The following is a 15,715-nucleotide window of genomic DNA, read 5'->3' on the forward strand; positions in this document are numbered from 1 at the left end:
CATTGAGCATTACTTATGATGAAGTTTTCACCAGCTTTTTCAATTTTTATTTTTAACTTATACATAAATTTGGTTTTTATTTTCTTAAAAAAATCAAAGACAAACTCTAGCAAAAGGCCTATATGTCACATGGTCTTGTGTTATACGTAACTTAACAGCTAAGCACACTGAATCTATTGGTGATTAATTAATTGTATATGACTTCTATGCAGAGGAATGGAAGGAATATTTCACTAAAAAAATCTGTTTTATCGATATCAAGTAACCCTTTGTACTTCCCTATTCTAAAAGTGTGCTCTTTAAAAGATATACATTGATATGAAATGCAAGTACATCGTATTGTTGTTCATGAAATTATTGAAAATTTGATCCACCCTGTCTTTTGTTGAGGTATGCTAGTAGTGTACTCTGTACCATATTATGCTTTGAAATTTATTAAATATGTAAAACCATGATTTGGTTAAACTGCATATGTTCCTTCTGCATAAAACACACTAATGTTAAATCCTTCTGTTAGCATTAGCTCTGTTGCATAGATATACACATTAAGGAACTCATACGCCAATAAAAATAACTTTTAAGCTGAGATTTGCAACCACTTATATAACGGGTGGGTGGTCTGGGTGAAACAAATATCACAGAGATCTCACTAGTTAGGATGATACTATATTAAGAAGTGGATTTTAAACCTAATTCAACTCTACAAAATTGGTTGGTGAGGCTTCCACCGACTTATATATTATAAATTGATTTTATCGACTAGAGACTTCCAAGAGACTTGCACCCACTTATGTATTATAAATTGGTTTTATCGATTAGAGACTTTCAACTATTGTTTGCTATCCAAATCCATGCTCTAAGATTTGTAATACAGTCAAGAAATAAATTTTAACCCTAATTTAATTCTACAAAATCGATTTATATTTTAAGTCTAACTTAATTTTACAAAATCGATTTATATGCATATTTATATATTATAAATTGATTTCGCCTGGTAGTCTGACAATTGAATTAACTGAGAGATGAAAGAGTGAGAAATGTTGGTTATGCAAGCAACATAGGAACTTCACCTCAACAATTGGAAATTATTCTCTGATACAAACTTCTGGTTTAAGGTACTACTCTGCACAAAAGAGTTGGAAAAGGTGGAGTGGAAGGTCATAAGGCAGGACCAAGAGTGATACAGAGTTTCGGATATCAACATTCATCCATGCATAGCCAAATTTCTAAACATCCGCAGCCACAGACAACCTCTGAACTGAACAACAAAAAATAGTGTGTATGAAAGAATCATTGTGGTCCCTGTTGAACACACAGTAAATTAATCCTCCACCTACCCATGTTTCCTCTCTTCAAGTTATACTCTAGAAAAACTATTATTGTATGAAGTTTCCACTTGTAAAACTTTATCTTGGATTTTGAAGTTCCAAATTTGATCAAAGATATGGAAACCTAAATTTAGAGGACATAAAGTTGTGTATGCAAATTATTGTTAGAAATACACGTGAGAGAAAGTAAAGATAAAATTAATTAAAAATATATATATGAAGATTAATTTAAAATATATAAATAAATGTAAAATAAGTTAATTATATAAAATTAAATTATATTTAAATTATTTTTTATGATTATGAATTTCTTAAAACATAATACGTGATGAAGCATGCATCTTAACCAAAAAGTAAGAAAAACAATTATTATTATTATATCACATTTACTTTGTTTGGATGCAAAATGATATTTTGGTATAAATAAATTTTTTATATTGATATTATTCTTTTCTTTTAAAAGTGTAAAAGGTTTTTTTACGATCATTTTATTTTTATAATATATATTACATGAATTTAAACACGTGTTATGTTACCATTACTTTATTTTTATTTATAAAACTAAATTTAAATTAAGAAAAATAATATTTCAATAACATAAGTTTTTTTACATACAAATATTATTTCTTTTATTTTTAAAAAGAATATATATATATATATATATATATATATATATATATATATATATATATATATATATATATATATATATATAAATTAACTTTTTTCTAACTATTTTATCTTTTTATAATATGTATAAAATAAATGTAAATTATGTCATCTTATCATTATTACTAAATTAAATATTTAATTTTTACCACTTAAATTTTAAATGCAAATAGTTGATTACATTTGACATGTGTTGTACACGTGTTGATCAATTGGACACGTGACGATAACAAAACAGACCATAAAATAGTATAAATAAATTAAGCAGTGAATGCAATTCAGACCATTGTATTATATATTTATTCATATATAAAATGGTTAGACACAGAGTGATGAGTAATTTTGATGAGTAAAAATGGCATCTGGTGATGAGAGTTATATAGCTGGTGAGACCAATGCTCAAACTCAGGTACCAACTTATATGGTCTTTCATGCAACCTTAAACCTTTTCATTCTTCTTAATGTCTTGTTCTCATTCTTAACTGTAACTGTTGATGGATTAATGGATCAGGAGAAGACGAACCAAGAGATGGGACAAGTGGGGCAGAAGGCCCAAGAGAAGAGTGATGAAAGTAAAGAACGGGCCTCTGAGATGGGCCGGTGTATGAAGGAATGGGCCCACTGTGGAAATGAGAGCACTGGTGGGTTCTTGCAGGGTGTTTCTGAGAGCGTGAAGAATAGCTTTGGTATGGCCCCACAGAATGATGAAGACGAAGAGTACTATTACTACTACCCAACCCAGAATCGCAGAGAATAAGCTTTCTTGAATATAGTTTATAACTGAATGTTTTTCTTCCCTCGTATGAACATAGATTCTTTTGTTCTGAACATGTAATTGAAATGTTTCTTATGGCTTGAGTTTTCTTCTGCTAATGTTATCTTATTGTGTTTTTATATTAATTCATTTTCATGAAGCCTTCATAAATTGCTGAGTTTCTTTCATAGATGAAGCTTGCATATATTCAAGTTCCAAAAAATAATCTCAAAATAAACGAAACCAAACATGTTAAATTCCTATGATTGTGTAGAACATTTCAAAACTGAGTATTAGCATGTGCCTAAGCAAATGCATACAACACTTGGGCCATTGCCAATTACGTTAAGACAAAAAGACACTATCAATCTTCCATCATATCACTTGCACCATCAAGTTCTTGTTCTGATTCTTCTTCATCTGTGATATCTTGGCCAGTTTCCATGGCCTCTTCATCGGATTCTTCTTCACTACTATCCTTATCCTCAAAGATAACTGGCACTGTTTCATCTTCATCGTCCTCCTCAACAATAACCTGTTCCAAAGAAGACACTGATAATAAACACAGGTTTATCACAACTTTTGCTAATTACTTGCAAACAGCTCAAAGAGGCTTACCCCTGAGTAAAGAATGTCTAAGCAACTTGAGAGTTGGATGGCAGATTTAAAAGTGGAGACTCTAGACTCAATCAGCTGCACACACAAAACGAATCAAATAAGGAAAGAGTCATTTTTGCAAACATGATCAACATTTAAATGTTCTTCTACAAGCATGTCATGTCTTCTACAATCCTTCTCAAGGGATTCTGCAGCTCGTGTAGTACTGAAGAAGAACATAAGTTCATCCATTGCTTTACAGTTAAATACAAAACAAAATGGCTATCTTAAGCATAGAAAGAAGAAATTATATTACATGTAAATGATAGTTTAAAAGACACAGGTAGAGAAAATGACATATTAAGTGCTTATCGAGTGAATTCATCACACGGAACTCACTTGATACAAAGAGTTCAAAGCTTTTAATGACGATTCCTGGGACAATATTCCGCTCGCATGCTGTAGAAGTAGATACTTCAACCACGGAAGCGCACAAGCCAAGATTGCACCTCTAAAACAAAAGGAAAGTAACACTTATTTAGAATTAATCAGGAGTCAGTACAAAATCTGATAGCTAAAAAGTATATTACTGATATCACATGTTATGATTCTGTTGGTTGCTGTTTAAGTTACAGTACTGTAGATGGATATTGGATACTGCTTGTGTCTATGTTACGTCAATTTTAATGCAACTTTTCTTATACATATATTTTATTTTAGTCAATTTTATCAATATGCTTAATTGTAATTTTATCAATCCCAGAATTCTTAATGATCCATAATTTTGATCCCTTAGCTGTTAATTATCCTTAACTTTCTTAACTATAATTTTTTCTATGTTCCCTAGAAACATGCGTACTAAAGATACATTTACTAGATTATTGTTGAGTTTACCTAGATTCAATAATGGATATGAGGGAGTATAGAAGTTTGAGGACGTTGGATGGGTTCAACTGAGCAATTGACTTTCTAATAACCTGCAAAAGGAGTTATTGCATCAAGCATAGCATTTAATAAACTGAGCAAGAGGACAACTTCCATTCAAGTATACATAAACTCCAATAGAAGAGAAAGATAACCTTCTCATCTTGCGTATACAAGCAATCTAGCAAAAGGGTGCGATCGTCAGCATTTAATGCTTGCTTAATCAAAACATGTACGGAGTCTGCACTTGGAGGCTTTATTGAGACAGAAGCTTCTTGCTCTTTGTCACTCCTGAATTTGTTCTCTTCCAGTAAACTTAGACTAGCAAGTTTCTCTCCCATTGTTGGCTCATCCAAATCATTATCAAGGAGAACTCCTTCTGCAGCCTCATGTTGATCTACATTAAATGTATTACAAGAAATACCAATCAATTCTTAAATACAGTATGCATACTTCTAAGAATTGGTGGTTCTATGGTTCATCATGCCGAAGAGTAAATTTACATAAATCCATCAGTGAATGGTTTTAGTAAAACTATTAGACCTGAACATGAATTTAAAGAAATTTAATCGTCTTAAATATTAGGATCGTTCAGATTTCTATAGCCTATACGTTCAGAATCTTGTCATGCAAATCATAAGTACAACAAAAGAATAGGTAATTCACAAAATTCAGGGAAGAAACAACCGTGTATAAAAATGTGCTCTCAATTTCAAAGAGTACACGACTTAGAAAATGAGATCCAATAACATGCTATTCATGCTGAGTAAGAACAGTTCTTACCTAAATCCACCATGTCAGTTGTAACATCAGGATCAGATGGTGCTTGTCTTTTCTTAGTTTTCTTGCTTTCCATTGATATTGCTGCTTCCAGTAAGGGGGACATGTACAGGAATTTCAAAAGTTAAGAGAACATATATAGGCCCCGACTAATAAAGAAAAAAAAAATCCAAATTAAAGTTTGTAACATTTTATTCTATTTGGTATTTCACGAGCTTGTCAACAATCTATGACAAACAACTTCCAGTGGAGCAGGAAAAGTATTTAAGATTTAGTAATTCTAGCAACACAAAATTAGAATCACCTAGAATTTAAAGAAAATGAAGCAAAAAGGACAGTATAAGAAAAGCTAAAAACATATTGGGTTTATCAGACCTTTGCCAGAAGGACTACCATGCTGATGAGCAGAATCGGTCTCATTTTCTACATTTAATACTATTGTCTCCCCTGAATTGCTAATATTTACGACGCTAAACTGAGGATGATCCAGAGAGCCATAAGTCACAATAGCTTTAACCTGTTTGTCTTCTTCTATAGGTTGTAATCTGGATGCAATAATTGAGGTGTGCCTTTTCTTTGAACTTCCCCCATTTTCCTTGTCTGTTTCAACTGTTTTGGTCTTGGTGGTTAATTTAGTTGGTTGCATCCGATCTTCGGAGAAAGCATTCAAATTCCAAATATAAGAAGAACCTCTACTACTAACTGCCAAAAGAACGATATCTTCTTCTTTATTGCAACCACAGCGGCAGTCCAAAGCTACTGGAGGATGCCTTAGGGGAAGTGTAGGACCTTTACCCACATTTCCTGAATTTAAATCACATTTCCAAACATGAAGGTGCTTACCCTCAAAATCAAATGTAACTAAATTTTTGGCATCATTGGATATAGAAATGTGTTGTACATTTCCCTGTTGAAGAATAAAAGTAAAAAATGAGGATGCTTTTACTTGTAAAGACAAATATTCATATCCAGAATAAGTAATGAAGATTACCAAATCATTGGGGAACTTCAGAACCTCTTTCCCAATTTCCCAGCTAATAACCCGTATTTTAGAGCTGACAATAGCTAAATATTTTTCATCTGGAAAATAAGTAAAATTACAAGTGTCAATTGCACGCAAGGGAAATGATTATAATGGACCAAGCTCCAAATGGAATAAGTACTCACCATGTGAGAAAGCCAGACAAGTGATAGACTTTTTTGATACTTTAAATTCCTTTAAAAGCTGTCCTGTTTCTGTGTTAACCTCATATGCCATCCCATTACGTCCAACAATGCGAAGAACATGACCTTTATTTGCAAATGAGAGTCCACAGATCTCCCTGTACGATGACGAGAACAATTATTACAATAGACAAATATAAACTACCATCTTAATCTCACTTGAGAGCATAAAAATCAATATATGGATGTCCACATGATAATGTCAAGGAATTATACAGTTTTCAATTTGAGATAGAAGTACATAATCTGTGTATTAAAAAAACATTAGTTTTATCCCACTATATGGTGTAGATTCCTATACACCAGACCAACATAAAAAAAACACAAATATTTGGATAGTTTTACTTCGATAAATTGATAGTTTTTGCATTAGAAAAACTAACAAAAAAATTTGGTCCCCACACGTACCCCAAAACGAAAAAAATCAACATTTTATTTGCTTCACGAACACATCTTAATGAATTAATCCCTCTTTAAACATTTTAGATTTGGTAAACATTTTAAATTTTCATAAGGGGACTGAAAAGAAAGAGAAAATTTATAATTAATATGGCAAAAAGGAAAACAAAATGACAGTAATACCCGGGATAGCTGGTAATCAACTTTCTGTCACCAGTGGAAACATCAACAACAAGAACTCTTCCATCGATTGTGCCAAGAGCTAATAAGAAAGTTCCCTGTTCTTTTCTAAACTATTACAAAAGAGCGCAATCCACATCAGGGGGGAAAGGTATGATTCTAACGTAAAAAAGCACTAGTGATTAAAACACTCTTCCAAAAGCTCATACTACCTTTTTTCCTGTGTAACTAGATGCAATACAAGAATAACGAGGATCATTATCTTCATCTGATGCCTTCCACTCTGCTAACAAATGTCCAGTGCTTGTGTTCCAAATCTGAAAATTATAGGATGATTTTCTGTTACAAACATAACATCAAGTGCATGTTGACAATTTAACATCATTCTAGCACACCAACAATTGAAAATGCAAAAGGAATCATTGGGTACCATTTAGAAAAATCAGTCTTAAGAAATGCAAAAGGAAAGATTCGTAGGAGATATATTGCCGGAGTAAGTTAATAATATAAGGATCATAAATTCAAAGTAAGGGCTATCCGATATGGTAACACAAATTACAATTCAAAACCATCCACAGTTAGTGCCCAAGAGAGAACCTTAGGAATTTATCTGGGAATAGTTTAGCAAAATTACTAACAAATATCATATTTAAAGAGGGGGGGAAAGATGAATTTACTTTGGCCGTCCCATTGGCAGACAAAATAGCAGCATAGTCCCCATTAGGAGTGAAAGCAGTGAGAACATGTTTCTTTGAATCGCCCTTCACCATTTCTCTGAGCTTCTTACAAGTAGACAACTATGTAGAGGCAGCAAACAGTGAATGAACAACAGCACCTAAATCAGACGTAAAGCCAGTCAGCACTACGTAAAGATAACAACTTTGCAGTCATAAAAAATCATTACATAAACTGGGCCGCTCAATCGTTGCATAACAAACACAAATAACCGAAATTCCAACACGAGAGCAAAGTGGTGAAGCTAATCCAATAAATCACAAAACTTCACAAGTTCCACATTTCGAAGCAGCATTTTGAAAAGAAAAAAAAAAAACTAATTTTTGCACACCACATATTAGTAATCAAAGGGGTTTAACTCTGAGGAGAACAGCACGAAAATGAGGCAGAAAAATTTGACGGAAAATTAATAGTTACAAAAGAAAGAAGAGAAAAGTAAAGGATAAGGATGAATCTTAAAACCTAACCTAAGCAAAATGAACGAAAATATGTAAAGGGAAACCGATCAAAGGAGAATACTTCTGATATGGGGCGTCTTCAGAAGAGGCTGCGGAATGAATTCCTGAGGAAGAAAAAGGGTTTTGGGTTTGGGTTTTGGAATAAGTAATATATCAAGGGGCATTTTTGACCTTTCAGAGCACTACTTTATATATTTTTAATTTTTAATTTTTAAAATTTTAAACTACACGGCAAAAGACAAGTGCAGTGTTCGGGAGCATTCAGGTTTTTGTTCGTGGGTTCATTCGAATGGCGACATCCTTGTCAAACATGTTCTTCAAAGGGCTCGCTAATCGTTCTTTCGGCAGGCCCGTAAGATCTTCAGCCCTTACCTCTTATTCATGATTAATCGTTCTTTTTCGCATCTATTTTGTGCGAATCATATAAAAGTTGCATTTTTTACGCAGCCTTATCTAATGGGCATCGCTTGTTTTCTAGATCTTTTGCTTTTTATTCATTTTGTTTATTTTTAATCAATTTTAGTCCTTTTTCCTTCTCTATATTACCTGGTTTATAAACTTGCTTAGGTTGCCTTTATGATTATGTATGACTGCTTCATTCTCGGCTTTTGAGTTACCCAAAATTTTAGAGATGGTACTGTATATATAACATTGCATAATGTATGAAAAGAAATATATAGCATCGCATTACTCTTCTAATCAATGCCAACAATTGTTGGTTAGTTATTGAAATTGTCAAACTCCATGTTGTAATTTTCTTTCTGTAACTTGCCTCCTTTAACATGGTGACAGTTAAATGGGTTGTTTTATTGCACAAGATACTCAACTACTGTATCAAATGATTCTGACACGCATGATGACTTCAAGGCAGCTAATAAGCTTGAGGGTTCTGGCATTTCTTTGGCAAATGTTATTGAGCAGGTACTGGTATATCAATCAATCTTTTGCCCAAATTTTTTTAACGATGTTGAGTGATATGTAGCTTGAAATTTTGTTCACCGATTAATATGTGCAGGATGTCAAGGATAACCCTGTTATGGTTTACATGAAAGGTGTGCCTGATTTGCCACAGTGTGGTTTTAGCTCACTTGCTGTTAGAGTTTTGAAACATTATGGTAAGTACTGAAACTATATGTTCTGCACACGAAGTTGTATGTTATGTAGTTGTCTCTTTATGGAGGAAGTATTTCCCCATGTTAAAAAATAGTGTCTTTCAGTATGATAACCGGATTTATAATGTTTAGTTGTATTATATGACACTCGAAATACAAAACGTTATATATGAAAAAGGAGCATGATACAGTACAGACAGGGGCTGGTTCTTGGTGTGGATGGGCAGTTTCTATGTTAATATTTGAAAAGCCTTGAAAATATGCGACTTTAGCCTCAAGAAATTCGACCTATAAACGAAGTCTTCTTCCTGTTAATTCTTCAAGGCCACCTTTATTAAATGAGGAGCTAACCCATAAGATCATATTTTGGCTCTATCTGTATATCTGCTTCTCTGGAATTTAATTAAAATGATCTATATGCTTATATTTTCTGCTTGCTGATACTTTTGTACTTTTCTTTCTCCCCAGTGAAGTTGTAAAAGTAGTTTGTTACGTGTGAATTCACATTACTTGATAACTATTCTGTAAATTACTAATATCATTATTTTGCTCCTGCAGATGTTCCTATAAGCGCTAGAAACATTTTGGAGGATGTTGAGCTAAAAAATGCTGTAAAAGCCTTTAGGTAACTTCATGCGTGTTGATCCTATTACTCTCTGCTTCCGAACATATTGCATATATGACTGGGAAAAAACATCAATCATCTACAATTGTAGTTTGTACATAGTTTACTTATAACTTTGATTGATGATAGTTTGTCATTGTTGTGGGATAAAAGTCTTCATGGGCCTTTGGCAATTGAATTTCAGTTTCCAATATCTCCAATGGGCTAGGACTTACCTGATGAACTGTCATTAATAAATAAAGAAAAAAAATTGTATTACAGCCTAGTCTTCTCCTTGTTCTTTCCGTGCAGTAACTGGCCGACATTTCCTCAAATTTTCATCAAGGGAGAGTTTATTGGTGGATCGGATATTATTCTCAACATGCACCAGGTTTGTTCCCGTTTAAATGCTTTTCTTTTTTCTACTTGTGGCTAGTATTATTTTGTAACGGACTGTTCAATAATATTTTTTTTCCTTTGTAGACTGGTGAATTGAAGGAAAAGCTTAAAGATATTACTTCCAAGAAGTAAAGACACGCCCAAGGTAGTGAAGTGTTAACAGATGTAGTAGTTTACTAGAACGTCTTCATGATGTGAACTTTTTGAACTTCTTTTTTCTAGATTATATTCAAATAAGAAGTTTCAACATTGCTGTTTGTAAGAATTTTTTTTTTCTTTTTCCTCTGTTCCTTGCTTTAATTTAAGATCATATGAAGTTAAGAAGAGTCAGGACTGAGTCTGGATTTGGAGGCTGTTACAAAATAAAAATTGAGTGTTTGATTTAACTTTTGCCATTCTCAAACACCTTTTGATACGTGACTTGTGAATTGATCTCAACGTGATTTGGAAGATGTTGGTTACTTGAAAACAAACTCATACTAAGTAGTTTACAGGATTTTATAGCTCCAAAAGTCCATGCAAGCATTTTACACTAACCCCCACCCCACCAAAAAGAAGAAAAAAACACTCTGAAATATATAAATAACACAACTAAGTACCCTATATTACAATAATTGAAACAAAATCTTTCCAACAGTACAACTGACCCTTTCTCTAGGTACTATGATAATGTGAAAGGGAGATTACTGCTTGGCAAACACATTCAGATCTTTATTTCTCAGCAACATAACTAAAGGAACGCAGAAGACTATTCCTCCTATACCAATACCATATTATATATACTGGAAAACCATTTGGTGATATAGCCACTCGTTATGTTATGTTATTCATGATGATCCCCCAAGCCCCAGCCTTGAGTTAAGCCAATTGGAGACCTCATCCATCTCCCTTGGAACAGTATAGTGACCAAGCCTGCACCCAAAAAGTTTAATGATTAGTTTAATTGAAGTGTGATTCATTCGAAATTGAGTTATTTCTGCTCAAGAGTTCTTACCCATCATAGGATTTGAATGTAATGTATCGAAAGCCTGCTGAACTTAAGGATTGAGCTGATTTCTCTCCGTATTTGTAGAGGACTACATCATCACCTACATCAGTAAATAGCTGTGCTTTACGCGTGCTAAAGAGGTCATCATTTGAATAGTAAAATCATGCACAAGCTCTACTTGGATTACAAAACAATTTTGCGTGCAGAAGGAAAAAAAATTCACAGCAACTATTTATCAATACAAGCTTTTAGTCCAATGAAACAAGATAGTGGTAAGTTTATAAGCAAAGAAATATGGTTTCAATATTTAAGTGCAGGTTATCAATTAGCTTGATTTTAGTTAAATATTGACATGTTTAGTTTCACATTGAGAAATTATTATGAATCTAAAATTGATTGAGGGGCAATAACTTCAAGTAGTTATTGCGTTGGATCAAATCTTCTGTGCTGAAATTTACTATTCATTGTTTTCTGAATAATAGCAATAACCAAACATAAGTCACTTCACTTCAAAATCAGTTTTGCAAAATCAAATTCAATGCTGCAAACTGTTACATAAGCACATGCTGAGATGTATGCATACGTACAGATTCCATGGCCCAACAAAAGAGGTAATGAAGCAGCTCTCCTTCTAGCTTCATGTGACACTTCGATTTTGTTCCTTAAGCTCCTACATAAACAGAAGTTTCCAACCTTTAGCTTGTGGCTACATTGACCAACATATATATACACATGCTTTCATGTCAGTGAAATCATACATTGATCCTGGAAGCCAGCCACTTAGTCCAACAACTGCTCTTAGGTTCACTGGATACGGGATGCCATTTCCATACCTTCCCATGGCAAAACAAGTTGCAGAGTATTGAGCTACTGCAGCACCCATACTGAAGCCTCCAATTCCAACTTTCACTGTGACAAAAAAAAAATCCATTTCTTGTTAGAATGAATGAATCTACCAAATATCAATTACAAGTCCCAAATTGTTAATTTTCTTTATTTATTTTTCCTTTCACTTGAATGATGTTACATATGAAGAAAAATCTATTCTCATATATTGAAAAATGCTTGGGAAATGATTAATCTGTTGTTTGCATAAACTTCTTAGTTAGCATCTTACAGAAAAAGAAAATAAAAAGGCCCAAAAGACTTTAGTGTCTGCTTTAAAGTTAAAATTAAGTTGCACATCTCAGTGTTTGGAGAAGTTATAAACTGATATAATTTATAGGAGAAACTCAATTCATTTTCCTTTTTTTTATTTCACGACAAAAATTTATTCAAACAGAGACTAATTATTATTCAGCTTATATAAATTACCATCAGCTGGCTCTGTTAATAACAAGTTGGCAATGTGTGCTGCTGAGGCATCTAAACTCTCCCAATCATCTGGACCGTCTTCTGAAAGTTCTCCCATGTCAAACCCTGATCAATGTTTAACAATAGGAGTTAGCTTACTGTAACACGGTGCTGATTAAATCAGAATGAATAAAAGCACAAGAGGGGTTTATTTAATAGTACATGCAGTGCAGGAAAAACCACCAAGTATTGTTACAGGGCGGATAGGAGCAGTTGGGCAAATCCATTTTATCTGCAGCATATCAGATCATAACCAACATCATATATTTTGTACAAGAGAATAGATTCATCAGAATATTATAGGGATAAAGTGAGAATACGTGCGTACAAAAGCAAACTAGGAAAGTTCATTTCTTACATTTGGAAGTGGAAGAGATTCCAGCAGCTGATATGAGCTGCAAAAAATCCAAGCTCAAGATTTTATTATGCTTGTCTCATTGAATAGAATCAGAGAAGAATGCAAACGTCAATTAGGAATACACAGATTTGTAAGATAAGATAAAAATCTGAATGGTATTTTCAGTCACAACACAATAAATACAGTTGAAAGAAAAATTCTGTAATATGTTAGTTTTTCTGCCATATAAATATTCTTATGTCTAAATAAAGTCTTGTCAAGTTACTCATATCAGTAGAGAAAACAAATGATCTTGTGGTCCCCTAATTGAGAATCTAGTATATACTCTTCCAAATCAAACTTTAAATATAACTTTTTCCAACAGAATTTATTCTATTTAGAATCTCAACTGAAAGAAACACAACACTGAAAGCATACAACACCTAAAAACACAAGTTTGGATCCCTTAGTTATATATGAAGAGTGTTGTCAAAAGTACTGTCCACACTTAGCTCAGAACTCTGAAGAAGCATATCATAATGGTAAAACAGAAAGTAGGTTTGGGTGAAGAAAAAATAACAATGAAGAGATAATATGGAGGAGGAAGAGTGGACAAGCTTTGGAAGGATCAACACTAGAAAAAGTACACAACATGCCTTGTAGGTGAATGAACCATATAACAATAACAGAAGTTAAAGATATGACATCCATACCTTAAACCATTGTCACCAAGACCATGCAGCCAAACTATAGTGGCTTGGTGTTTTCCTTTTGGCCTCACCACATGTGTCTTCCCAAACTCCAAACTTCTCCGACCAGTTCTACTACCTGAAAATGGCATATAAAGTTTTGAAGATTGTTGATAGATTTCAAAATACGGCACAAAAGTAACGATGATCTTCAAATGGATCAAGCAAACTATCATTGATTACAGTCAAACAATACAAGAAGCTAGAACAAAAACAAAAACAGATGCATGACTAATAAAAATGACTTCCAAAGTACAAGCATTTTTAGAGAGAAAGAGCTAAGGGAGCAAAATGCAAGGTGTAAAGAAGGATAAGGAAAATCAAGAGGAGCAAAAGAACAAACCAGAGCCCATATGATAATGTCCATAGCTCATCTTGCTGTGAGAAACTGTTGTCAGCACTCCCACCTGTTGAAGTGTGTGAAGGGAGTATGAAGAGGTTATGCAATGAAGAATGCAGAATGGTGATGCCTCTTTATACCCAGAAGGGTGAGGTGGAGTTGGAATAAAATGTGTATGTGTGTTTCCTTGTGTACGTGTAGTGTTCACACCACACCAGCAATAGAGTGTGCGTAGAACCGCCTAAGAAAGCATCAATGAAAAGGAGAGGCATAGACAGACAAAAGCAGAAAACCTTTTATGGGCAAAGAGAATCCAAGCAGTGTAAAGCACATTCATCCATTTCTAAGGCACACAGCAAGGACAGAGGACTCGCACATAGAGAGAATCTATGCTTGTGGGCTGTGGCCAGAAAATAAAGATAACAGCAACAGCAGCTGAAGAATATTACTGAAAACAAGAAAGAATAACCGTGCTTGTAAAGATCATATTTGTTTATCAATTCCTGCTTGATTGATTGATGGGTACCCATTAACCTCAAACTAAAGTCTTTTTCTTTTCCTTCACTTTTTCTGTCCTCAAATTATCAAAGACTAAAAGAAATTCCAGAAATAAAAATCACTGAGAATTGCTATTGGAAAGGGAACCACAGCTTCTAGGTATTTTCCTCTACTTTCTAGCTTAAGACTCATAACATTTAAGCTCAGTAACAACCTGGATCTCAAATTAGAAGTGACAAGAAAAAGCATGTAACCCTTTTACTACATTTGCCTCTCTCTTACTTTCTTGCTTCCCACTACTCCTAGTTGCTCAAACCCCACTTGAAGAAAACTTTTGTTTCTTTATACTCATGACCAACTGCATAAGTCCAAACCCTATAGCTTCTCTTCAGTAGTGCCAAAACAAAAACAAATAGATAAGCTCCTCAACACACTAAACACGTTAGATGAAAAAAAAATACACATCCTAGAATCTTCACCTCTTTTTTGTTTATGCATACGCATTAAACATTAAGCCAAAAGAAGGAACATTAAGAAACAAGAAGAACAATGGAATAAAACAAGGCCATTATTTACAAAATCTCGTTTATAATTTATTACTTGCAGATTGCGGTTTATCTTTTCTATGGTTTCATAGAAAAAGCTTTAGTTGACTCTAACTTGGATACATACATCATAAATTCCACTGGCTAGCTCTTTTATTTGGTTTATATATATATATATATATATATATATATATATATATATATATATTGCTTTCCTGTTTTCTTTTCATGTCCTCAAGTGGTGCAGATATTTGCAGCTTTGATTCTCACAGTGATAGCAATATGTAATTTATTACAAAAAGTGGAACTGGCATATATCCATGCCATCCTCAGCAAGTTAAATTTGATGTGCACACTATGCATAAGTCAATGACTACATTCATTGCACACCACTATGTCTGTTCACCTATAAAATGCAGTTTTCATGGAAATCTTCAATTGCAATATGTGCTTCTTCTTTCACCTAACTGGTTACTTGTTTGGTGCCGTTTGTCTTAACCTGTGAATCAACAATTCTAGTTGATATTCTCAATCTATGCATTAATTTAATCAAGCTCAGGAAAAAGAACCACCACCAACAATTATTTTCTCTCTTCCCTTATGAACTTTAACTTTGATAACATGCATACATAAGGATGATAAACATTAGTATGTATAATAAGACAGTGCTAGCACACTAACAGCAAGATTAACATTAAACTGATCATGATTGACTTATACCTCAAATTAGTTTAATTATGTC

General features: G+C 33.5%; 4 protein-coding genes across 6 annotated transcripts; 2 read left to right on the forward strand and 2 right to left on the reverse strand.

Annotated features, from left to right (window-relative positions):
- The first annotated feature begins 2,300 nt into the window (after positions 1-2,300).
- Positions 2,301-2,871, forward strand: LOC108320623 (late embryogenesis abundant protein 1). Its single transcript, XM_017552098.2, has 2 exons — positions 2,301-2,406; positions 2,509-2,871. Exons 1-2 carry the CDS (start codon positions 2,353-2,355, stop codon positions 2,752-2,754), a joined length of 300 nt encoding a protein of 99 aa, XP_017407587.1. The 5' UTR covers positions 2,301-2,352; the 3' UTR covers positions 2,755-2,871.
- Positions 2,872-2,985: 114 nt separating this feature from the next.
- LOC108320620 (uncharacterized) lies at positions 2,986-8,193 on the reverse strand. 3 transcript variants are annotated; one of them, XM_017552094.2, is made up of 13 exons: positions 8,058-8,193; positions 7,533-7,690; positions 7,068-7,172; positions 6,859-6,968; positions 6,220-6,374; positions 6,044-6,132; positions 5,428-5,959; positions 5,056-5,136; positions 4,428-4,669; positions 4,243-4,325; positions 3,748-3,859; positions 3,370-3,444; positions 2,986-3,286 (listed from the first exon to the last, which is right to left on the reverse strand). In XM_017552094.2, the coding sequence occupies exons 2-13, from the start codon at positions 7,623-7,625 to the stop codon at positions 3,116-3,118; spliced, it is 1,848 nt and encodes a 615-aa protein (XP_017407583.1). In that variant the 5' UTR covers positions 7,626-7,690; positions 8,058-8,193; the 3' UTR covers positions 2,986-3,115. The 3 variants fall into 3 exon arrangements, with proteins under 3 accessions (XP_017407583.1, XP_017407584.1, XP_052724464.1); XM_017552095.2 differs by having other exon boundaries at positions 8,110-8,176; XM_052868504.1 differs by lacking the exon at positions 8,058-8,193 and having other exon boundaries at positions 6,859-6,963; positions 7,533-7,549.
- A 52-nt stretch (positions 8,194-8,245) lies between these two features.
- On the forward strand, positions 8,246-10,549 carry LOC108320622 (monothiol glutaredoxin-S15, mitochondrial). The gene is made up of 6 exons (XM_017552097.2): positions 8,246-8,400; positions 8,841-8,969; positions 9,064-9,163; positions 9,719-9,785; positions 10,077-10,155; positions 10,248-10,549. The coding sequence occupies exons 1-6, from the start codon at positions 8,338-8,340 to the stop codon at positions 10,293-10,295; spliced, it is 486 nt and encodes a 161-aa protein (XP_017407586.1). The 5' UTR covers positions 8,246-8,337; the 3' UTR covers positions 10,296-10,549.
- An 88-nt stretch (positions 10,550-10,637) lies between these two features.
- LOC108320621 (uncharacterized) lies at positions 10,638-14,885 on the reverse strand. Its single transcript, XM_017552096.2, has 9 exons — positions 13,934-14,885; positions 13,555-13,669; positions 12,863-12,899; positions 12,667-12,736; positions 12,466-12,570; positions 11,910-12,060; positions 11,739-11,821; positions 11,158-11,251; positions 10,638-11,075 (listed from the first exon to the last, which is right to left on the reverse strand). Exons 1-9 carry the CDS (start codon positions 13,962-13,964, stop codon positions 10,991-10,993), a joined length of 771 nt encoding a protein of 256 aa, XP_017407585.1. The 5' UTR covers positions 13,965-14,885; the 3' UTR covers positions 10,638-10,990.
- Positions 14,886-15,715: the final 830 nt, after the last annotated feature.

This window comes from Vigna angularis, chromosome 9, assembly GCF_016808095.1.
Source record: "Vigna angularis cultivar LongXiaoDou No.4 chromosome 9, ASM1680809v1, whole genome shotgun sequence".
NCBI classification, from domain to species: domain Eukaryota; kingdom Viridiplantae; phylum Streptophyta; class Magnoliopsida; order Fabales; family Fabaceae; genus Vigna; species Vigna angularis.